This window comes from Daucus carota, chromosome 9 (genome assembly GCF_001625215.2).
Source record: "Daucus carota subsp. sativus chromosome 9, DH1 v3.0, whole genome shotgun sequence".
Taxonomy (NCBI): Eukaryota; Viridiplantae; Streptophyta; class Magnoliopsida; order Apiales; family Apiaceae; genus Daucus; species Daucus carota.
The window spans coordinates 831,876-842,763 of record NC_030389.2 but is presented as its reverse complement, the minus strand read 5'-3'; the positions used below and the strand labels follow the sequence as shown (position 1 = coordinate 842,763).

Genomic DNA, 10,888 nt, shown 5'->3' with positions numbered 1-10,888 from the left:
GCATGTCAAAAAGCCCCACAAGAAATTAGATAAAAATTTATGATGCCTTGAAAAACACACTCAAAAGAAAACAAAATCCGCGGAACTAAGAAGAAAGGAGAACTTTCATTCAAAAAAGTCTATCGACTAACCGAAGGTCATGCAGAGATGGTTCCGAAAATTTAGCTAATAAAACTTTAATGTCTGAGAGGAAAACCCAGATGAAGGACAAAAATCCGCGGAAAGGAAAAGAATAAGGTGGAGAGAAAAAAAAGAGGAAGCAAGAAAGAAACAAGCATGAAAGATTATGCTAGGCACCAAAACAAAGTCATCTAAAATGACACAATCGTTAAAATAACGACAACCAAAATCGCAATATATGATCAGGAAGCCATCAACCATGGCACTCTCTCAAAAGGAACACAAAATTCAAACTAAAGATACAACATGTCCAAAACACAATATACGATATAAAGTCTTATAAATCTAGTAATAAACGAGACACAAAATTCAATTATGAAAATATAACCAATAACAAAGGACATAAGACAAATACATTTTTTTTTTTGAGTAAAAGGTTCTTGCTTATATTAAAGAGACTCTAAATCAATATTACATGAGATAAAATCAGGAGCAGTATTAAACCACTCCATGGGACCTGACATAGAATGTGCAGCCCGAGCTAACTCATGAGCTATGCTATTCGCAGATTGACTAGCAAACACTATTAACACTTCCTCAAAGTGTTTAAGATTATCACTACAAGCTTCCACAATAGTATCAAAATTTGATCGACCTCTATCCACTTGAAATGCGTCCACCAGTAGTTTGGCATCTGATTCAAAGATGCACTTTGTAGTTCTCCAGCTTTTCACCCACTCAATAGTTTCTTTCAAACTCCATGCTTCTGCCTCGCGGACTTGAGATGTACCATACATCAGGTTGTTTCTGGCTCGAAGAAACTTACCAGTACTATCACGGACCACACACCCAACACCAATACTATCCCCTCCTACACGATAAGCTGCGTCAACATTAATTTTAATCCAGTCATGTGGTGGTTTTATCCATGTTTTACGGTGCCCAGTACTTGTACCTCGGGTTGTTTCATCATTTTGTCTAGCTCTTCTCCAATCAGCTACCAGATTTAAAGCCATTGCTTTAATTCCAAACGCCGATGTATTCACCTTTTCCCACACCCATTTATTCCTTCTCGACCATAAACTCCAACACAACACTGCTACCATGATAAACTGATCCCGTGTACCTATATTAATGGCTCGTTTAAGCACCGTCATGACCGTATCATTGTTCATTACTCGGAAAACATCTTGCAGACCAACTGAGTTCCATACCTCTCGAGCAATGCTGCACTCAAATAACGTATGAACTGCATTCTCCACCGCTACATGACACCACGAGCATTCGGCGTTGACGTTAACTCTTTTAGTTTGCAAAGCCACTGCAGTTGGCAGAACATTCACACTAGCCCTCCATAAGAAATTAAGCATCTTCCCCGGCAATTGCAGACCCCACACTCTTTTCCAAAACACTCGATCCACACAATCATACTCCCCTCGAATCTTCCTATAGCAACTTTTGACAGAAAAAACTCCCTTATCTTCTAGAGCCCAGTACCAGGAATCCTCTTTGTCGCGGATAGGAATAGGAATTTGCAGAATGAGCTTTTTATCACGATCAGTAAACAAGTCTGAAACAACTTCAACATCCCAGGACTTCTGATTTTCAGCTAACAAACTCTGCACTTTAATATCCTGCAACTGCTCATATAATTCGGTTGTAAGATAACCATTTTGCAAGTCAGGGAGCCATGGCACCTTCCAAACCGTAGTTGTCAGACCATTACCAATTTTCCTACGCATTCCCCGTTTCATCGTATCTTGAGTCGCCAAAATACTACGCCAAAGATAACTTGGATTCGAACCCAATGAAGCATTTAAAAAATCTGACTTTGGGTAATACCGTGCTTTCATAAATTGACTAACTATAGGGTTACATTCCACCATCAATCTCCATGATTGCTTAGCTAGCATTGCAATATTAAAGTCCTTTAATTTTTAAAATCCCAACCCACCTTCTTCCTTGACCGTACAAACTTTATCCCATGACATCCATTTTATTCCACCATTTGTTCCACTTTTTCCCCACCAGAAGGCATTCATACGCTTCTCTATCTTGTCACAAATTGTGTTTGGAACCAAAAACAGTTGCATCCAAAAATTTGGTACAGATTGTGCTGCTGTCTTCAACAATATAGCTTTACCACTTCTTGAGATAGTCTGATTGTTCCAGTTCTGCAATTTCTGATCAACTTTTCCCACTAGAAAATTAAATTCTTCCACTTTATTCTTCCCAACCTGCATTGGCATGCCTAAATACCGACCTGGTGTTGTAGCTTCTCGAACACTAAGCTCATGACACACCTCATTTCTGCTATTCTCCGTGGTGTTAGGCGAAAAAGTAACAGCTGACTTGTTGTAATTAACCATATGACCCGAGTTATGCTCATACCGATCCAAAATTCTTTTCATTAATCTTGCCTCATCTGCATTTGCACGAAAGAAAAAATAACAGTCATCAGCGAATAGTAGGTGGGAAATTGTTGGGGCTCCTCTGGCTACCTTACAACCATGTAGCAAACCAACTTGTTCACTTCTCCTGATCATAGCACTCAACCCTTCCGCACACATTATATAAATGTATGGTGCAATAGGATCACCTTGACGTAATCCCCTCTGAGGCAAAATGTTACCAAAATCACCATCATCATGCAAAAAACTATATGAAACCGAATTTAGGAACTTCATTATACGTGATATCCATAATTCATGAAAACCAAATTTCACCATCATGTTATAAATAAAATCCCATTCCAAACGGTCATAAGCTTTAGAAATATCTATTTTGAGAGCAGCCCACCCATTTTGCCCCTGAGTTTTCCTTTTCATGTAATGATTTATTTCAAACGCCAACATTGCGTTATCTGTAAGTAAACGCCCTTCTATAAAAGCACTCTGTTTATCCGATATAATTGATCCCAAGCATCTTTTTAACCTATTCGACATAACCTTAGACAAAATTCTCACCAACACATTACAAAGTGAAATAGGTCTAAGATCAGACATAGTTTGCGGAGCTTTAATTTTTGGAATCAAACAAATAAGTGAGTGGTTTATACCTTCAGGAAGCTCACCTTTTTCCATGTACTGCTGGCAAAACTGAACCACATCATCCCTAACCACATTCCAAAAAGATTGAAAAAACGCAGGATTAAGCCCATCCGGACCTGGTGATTTGTCCGGGTGCATAGAAAAGACTGCAGCTTTTACTTCCTCCAATGTAACCTCAGCTATCAAACTCTCGTTTTCGATCTCCGATACTTGCTTTACAATCTCTCTATCCGATAACTTTCCCCCCTGTTCCCTGCTGTGAAAAGATTAGAGAAATAATTCTCCACGACTTCCTGAACCTCCTGTTTTGTCTCTCTCCAAACACCATTCACATCCTTGATCCTTTGCAACTGATTTGATTTTTTCCTCCCAGAAGCAAACTTATGAAAAAAACGTGTATTACTATCTCCTTCCCGCAGCCAGAAATTTTTTGCTCGTTGCTTCCAGTATACCTCCTGTTTCTCTAATAAATTCATGTACTGCCATCTAACTTCATTGTACATATTTATACCACATGTATCTCTTCTTGACCTTAATTTTCGTAATCTCTCGCGAAAAGCTTTACCCTGCTGCTTGTACTCAGAAGCAATACCACCCCCCCACTCCTGCAAACGCATACTACACACCCTCACCTTGTCAACAATTTCCAACCATCCTGCTTCACTCCAACCATTACGAATAACCCCTTCACAATCTTTCTCTCGAAGCCAAGAATTCTCAAATTTAAATCTACGTTCCTTAGGTCTATAAACCTGTTTTTTCAGATACAGGTGCAAAGGTAAGTGGTCAGACGTAGCTACTTCCAAAGTTTGCACCTCTGCATGAGGAAATAAATTACACCAGGCTTGATTAGCAAGACCCCTATCAAGTCTCTCTTGAATCCAGTTCCGCTTCCCACGAGATCTTTCCCAGGTATATTTATCACCCACATAACCTAAATCCCTCAACCCACATTCATTCACTACATCTACAAAACCTTGAAGCAGATGAAGCGGATGAGGTCTCCCACCTCTTTTTTCATCCGCACTCATCATATCGTTAAAATCCCCGATAATACACCATGGCAGATTCGACCTCGCTGCCAACTCCTTCAATATATCCCATGATTCTTGTCTCCTCCCTCGCTCTGGACACCCATAAAAACCAGTATACCTCCATCTCCCTACTTGATCATTTACAACCTCAAAGTCAATATAATGTCTACCTCCTCCCTTTATTTCACATCCTCCCTCATTTTTCCAGAAAAGAGCCAAACCCCCACTACGACCTTGGGCATCAATCGACCAACAACCTGCATAATTTAGGATTTTACAAACTTCAACTATTTTATTTTGCTTTGATAGAGTTTCAGACAGGAAAATAATATTAGGCTTTATTTGATGGGTAAGTTCTTTTAAGAAGCGAATTGTATGTGGTTTACCCAACCCAATACATTTAAAAACAATAAGAACAAAGATTTTGAACTCATACCATTGTCGTGGGGTCATTTCACACAATCCTTATTTTATCGAATATAAATATATGTAGATACCAGAAATGGCTAAAACTGAATCGCAGTCATCCCAATTGATTCATCACCAAATCAAAATCTTGAAAATTGAGTAGATCTAATATCCAAGTACAGATCTGTTAGGGAGTATTATCGAGAAAATAAGAACAAATAAAGAGAAATTAACTGATTCAGAGTTTTTCATCGGAGAAAATCGATGGAACCTCCGACTGTGGCTAGAAAAGGAAGAGAGGGTTTGAGAGTTTTTGCAAGCTAGGGTTTAAGAGAGAGAGAGAGATTTGCAACTACTGTAACTACCTTGTTGATTCAATAAAGATCGGACTAATTTACACATTCCTTAATATAATTAAATATTAAAGATTTTTTTACGCACTTCCCTTGATATAATTAAATACGCACTTCCCTTGATATAATTGAATACGCACGAAGGGATGTATTCAATTGAGATTCTCAAAAGAGTTTTTTCTCATTCTTACTGAAATCTAGGTATATTCAATGCGGATTTTAAGAGATATAAATAAACTCTTGGAATATTTAATTAGCATTTTAAATTATTTTAAAAATTATGGTAGTATTCAATCATGATTTCAAATTACTTTCAAAAATAATATCATGATTTCAAATTATGCTTAATAATCTGGTTGCATTCTGTAGAAATTATTTAATATTAGATAAAATCTAATCGTATTCAAAAGCTAATAAATCTTTTTGATAATATAAAATGATGAAATTTGTGGAAATTTTTAATGTATTTTATGTTTTAAGAAATCCAACCATAATCCACGAGATTTTGAAGAATTGTGAACTGTATGACATTTACCTTAAAGTCACTAAACTCAAAAATAAAATTATGTACAATCTATTAAAATTAATAAATTATTATCAATCCATTAAATTCAGATTGAATACACCCCAAGTCATTAATATGAGATTGACGATTTCAATTGACATCGGTATATAAGACTTAGTTTTGAAGACAGGTATTTTCAAATAAAATTTTATTGAGTCAAATGTCGTTCACATTTAACAAGCATGATTCTTTGATCATATATATATGATCATACCTCTACTGAACAGAAATTGTAGGAATCCACACAAAATTATTTTGTGGAATAACATGGCAAACAGGCCCACTCCCAGGCTTCATATGCAACATTTTAAAAGAAATATGGTCTTTATCCCAACCAGAAGTATCCGCATGACAAACAGCTATAGCTTCAACTCTATCTCCATATTCACCGCCGAGCGGAATCTTATATACTTTTGTGGAACCATCTAAATGACCATGACAGTAGAAAATCGCGTACGGATAAGGCATTGGGTGACAAGCGATCATTTTTTGTGTTGGAATCTGGTAAGGAGTGTCAAGGAAAGTGTAGTTTTGTAAAAGTGGAGTATTTTCTGAATGGTGAATGACTGATGTGTAGAGATCAAAGTTGGTATTCGGTCCGTAAGACTTTTGGACTAAATCAAGCATGGACTCTAGCGACGAAACACAACTCGCAATCATGTGGCCTGTGGGATGCAAATCACAGTTATAAATTGTATATGCGATGGCTTTGCCTTGTGGGGAGTTCCTGGAAATAGAGAAACGGGCGAGTATGTTATCAAGTTCAGGTATAGCAAATGGGATTGCATCAGCTTCTTCTTTGGAGAGAAAATAAGGCATTTTTGCTGGATCTTCTTTTTCAAAATAAACAGGCTTTGTAAAACCCTTGTAAAGATCTTTTGGTGTAAACCAAACATTATAAGAAGGTTTCGGATTTGTGATGTTTATTAAATCATCATCAATTTCTTCTTCGAGATACATTCTTCGTTCAATGGTCATCCGAGCACTGATGCTATATCCACACTGTGATCAAATTTAAAAAAAAATCAAGATTATAAGTCATACATAAAAGAATCAAATAAATGTTTTAATATTGCAAAGATGGCACAAACATGATCAGATTTATATATAATATCAACGACATGTATTACCTGTAAAACAAGTAGAGCACATATGAGAAAGTTGTAGGATGCAAATCCAAAAGCCATTTTATGTGTTTTTTGTCAAACAAGATGGTTATAAATGGACACAAAGCTAGCGAATTGTAAAGATAAACATTCGAGACACTTATTATATACAAGAAAATTGCATTCCATGAGGGGAAAACAAAAATATTTAATATCTATTTCCCAACCATAATAAAACGTATGCATTAAAATAATAATATTTAATATTTTAACCCCCAACTATATTGATACATAAGCATAATAAGTATATGTAGTTGGTGGATATGGATTTTGTTCGCTCTATATTGACTTTTTACATTTAAGGATAAATTGAGATTTTTAAAGATTTTTTCATTCAATACAGTAAGGATTGCTTACCTCAGAATTTAAAAATTATTAAAATCTTGGATTATTTGAGATTATCCTAAAAAAATCTTATGGTATTTAATGAGGATATTAAAAGATCCTTAAAAATCTGGTGATATTTAATGAGGATGTTAAATTATCCTTAAAAATCTGATGGTATTCAATTGATATTATCTAAAATCTATTAATATCTGATGATATTCAAATGGGGAAAACAGATTTTTTTGTCACCCAACTTATTGTACCTTTAGAAACTTACCACTCAACTACATTTTGTTTCGTTTTACTCACTAATTTTTGGTTTGGAATTTCTTTTAGTCACTAACTTAGGTTCAGATTTTTTTTTCAGGGTCTACATACACGTAGATGAATTGCATCGAATACAATAGCTGACACATGGGAATTCTTTCGTTCAAGAAAGTTAATTTTCTAACTGAAGGTCATGCAAGATGGCCCCAGAAGCTTAGAAAAGTAGAATTTTAACTAGACTACATAGACCAGGTCTCTATAAAATGAGTAGATTATATTTTATCCAATTTTGGACTCTAATACTCCAATATTTTTGTATACTCCATGGAATATATATATATGTATATGTATATATATATATGTATATGTATATATATATAGGCTAATAATCAAATACAAACCACCCACCCCTTAGATGTCATCACGCACCCCTAGATGTCATCACCTACTTGGGGGAGCTCCTATCCCCACTCAATCCATCTCGGTCCCACTAAAACCTCACTAATGCTCCAGACTGGAACTAGAGGGGCTCTAGACAAGCCCAAGAGCCAATACTTACTCCATCCCATTCCACTCAGCCCCACTTAGTCTTACCAAGGCCCACCTCATGGTTCATTGTCGGGGCCCATAAACCTCACCATACTTTTAAAGCATTGGTTCACATTTAAGTTTGTACTTAATAGTTTGTACAAGAGTAAGACTCTCTCTCTATATTCTTAATGGATCTCCTAACTGATTGAGAGATCAAAGAGAAAGTCATCTTCTCGTATGTTCTCGTGTGGAACCCTGTCTACATGGTACGTGTCTAGAACCACACTTGAGGTTTTTTTCTTGCCGACTAACTATAACATGATAAAAAAACATGGTGTATAATACCAAACACTAATATTCTTGAAGCTCTACATGATGCGAAATTATGGAATAGAATAAGTAATGATCACACTAGAGGCAAAACATTTTAATAACCTTTTAAAGATCAACAAAAAATAGGCCAAAATAATTGAACAAAGTTTTAAACTCTTAAGGATCCATAAAATGATCATATACATTGTAAAGGTGTTATTGTTATACATAATAAGCACAAATTAGTGTTGCTAAGGTTGAAATTAGAACAATGAATGAAACATTTGAGTCCCATCCCTCATGCGATTTAAAACTAGTAATGACATTAACTGTTAGGTGGCACATTCCTCCAAAATAATGAGTGAGATCATGGTATCATATATTAAGCTCGAAATTACAACATAGATGTAATCCATGAGCTTTAAGTCACATGACTGGTTCATCTAATTATATACACCCCTACATTCACGTAAGTTGTAGCATGATGGCTATTTGCAATGGTCTATTCTCTACTTGTTTGATTGCGTGAATTATGAATGGGTTTACTCATATTCTTCACTTTATGTATTATATTCATACAACCTAGTTGGTCGAAGTGTAAAATGTCTCATAAAAATTAATCAAAACTTGCAATCATGATAACTACACATATTTGCCCAAATTGTTTCTTAGAATTTTTCAGGCTCTGTAGAAAATCACAAGAAATTCATCTAACACTAGACCGACTAATCCACTCATGTTTATTAGAAATTCATTCTTCATGTTAATGGACTTAATTTTGAGGACTATGTTCATATAATATAGTTTATTTATGTTTATTAGTTTAGTATCTATATAGAAGTAGTTGTTTTCGGTGTATAGTTTTCGACATGATTTTGTATATATGATAAAAAAATCAGCAATTTCTCGCTCAATTTCTTAATGAAACTGGAAATAAATTATCACAGAGTTGAAATTTGAATTTCCATATCGAAGTGAAATTAATTTGTCGTACAAAAAGCATCCAATAATCTTTATCCTCCGTGTTATCAATATGACAGTGGTGACAATTTGGTGATATTGCTCACTTACAAACAAGATGGAAGGGTTTTGGTTAGCATTTTTAAGGATGAAATCGAGATTGAGGGGCCGTTTGGGTTAGTTTAAAAGAAGTTACTTATTGTTTAAATTGAAGAAGTGGATTATAAGTGATGAGTAGATGTGTACTTATAAGTTGTTAACGTGTTTGGATAATTTTAAATACAAGTAAGGGAATTGAGAGTTATGGGATAAAAAAAAACTAGACATTTCCACTTCTAGCTTCTATCTCAAAAGCCTAAAAACAGTTGATCAAACTTATTACCCAAATAAAAGGGTAGAAGTAGAAGCAACTTTTTAGTCTAAATAAGCTAGCTTCCAACTCCGCAAACACCAACTAAATATGCTAATTTAAGAGCAATAGCTCAAGTAATAATGCAATATCAAGGTAAGTATTTACATAGTTGAAGAAGACCATATACATAAATGAGTTGTCATGTATTGATAATTTACAAAAACTTTAGGTGAAACTGGCTACCAATTTATTTCATCTCTAGTTGTCTCCATTTTCTTAAGGGTTAAATATCAAGTAGATGGCTGACAGTGTCCGAAAAACTCAAGTAGGTCACTCATTGAAAATTTGTTTGAAATTGATCATCAATTTACTTAATTTGATCATTCCGTTAAATTTAAAATTACCCAAAAATGAGAAATGATAACGTAAGAGGACAAAGCTCGTTTTGGACTTCAAACTTGCTATTTGGCTCACAAAATTATAATAAAATTTGGCTTTGATTCTGAAAACTAAAAAGTTGGGGGGGGGGGCACAAAATTTATCATGATTCCATGACCCAAATAGCATGCTCAAGCTCAAAATGAGCTCCATCTTTTTATGTTAACATTTTTCAATTTTCGACTTTAGCAGAATGATCAAATTAAGTTAATCGGTGATTAGTTTGAGTCAAATTTGTAATAAGTGCCCTACTTGAATTTTGTGGATGCAACTAGTCATTTATTTAACCCTTTTTCTTAATGATTATGTTGTAAGTGAGACAAATATAATTGGCCAATTCATTGAATTTTTACTTAAGTTTAATATGATAATTGGCCAAAATTTTAAAAATTTAAAATTTTTATTTAACTTATGTGATTAGGTTATAATTGAAAATATTTGAAATGTTCAAAATCTCACGAAAATCAACAAAACTTTATTCATAATTATCACTATATACGATACTAATGTATAAATTTACCCAAGGCTTTGGAATATTGCATTTTATCACTTTCCAAATATCAATTTTATTATTAGAGATTAAAAAGAGCTTTAATAACAAATTTAACCATGTAGATAATATTGCTATAAAATATATGTCGAGGTCGTTTGTCTGGGTATAAAATAAGTGCTTATTGCTTATAATAAAAGAATGAAGTATAAGTTAGAAACAAGTTAAGACTTATAAATGATTAAAGTGTTTGGAAAAAAATGGAATTCATGAAATAAAAGAGTATTCTTAACTTTTTTTTAAGTACTTTCAGATTTTTTACAGAAATATTACGAATAAGTGCTTGTAACTTATGAACCAAGAAGGGGAAGAAGCCAAGATTTTAAACCGGCCTGGTCCAAACACCCTGGTCAAAAACTCAATTAACAGATCAACGTTTCTTTCTTGCCTTTATTTATGAACGGTCCAGATTAAAACATAAATTCCATATCCTACGCCACCTACACAGACAAAAA

The 10,888-nt window shown here is 34.5% G+C and overlaps 2 protein-coding genes across 2 annotated transcripts; both read right to left on the bottom strand.

Moving 5' to 3' along the window:
* Positions 1–569: 569 nt before the first annotated feature.
* LOC135149262 (uncharacterized) lies at positions 570–1,874 on the bottom strand. Its single transcript, XM_064084467.1, has one exon. It carries the CDS (start codon positions 1,872–1,874, stop codon positions 570–572), a length of 1,305 nt encoding a protein of 434 aa, XP_063940537.1.
* A 3,872-nt stretch (positions 1,875–5,746) lies between these two features.
* Positions 5,747–6,717, bottom strand: LOC108200991 (BURP domain protein USPL1). Its single transcript, XM_017369278.1, has 2 exons — positions 6,661–6,717; positions 5,747–6,532 (listed from the first exon to the last, which is right to left on the bottom strand). The coding sequence occupies exons 1-2, from the start codon at positions 6,715–6,717 to the stop codon at positions 5,747–5,749; spliced, it is 843 nt and encodes a 280-aa protein (XP_017224767.1).
* Between the last annotated feature and the right edge of the window lie 4,171 nt (positions 6,718–10,888).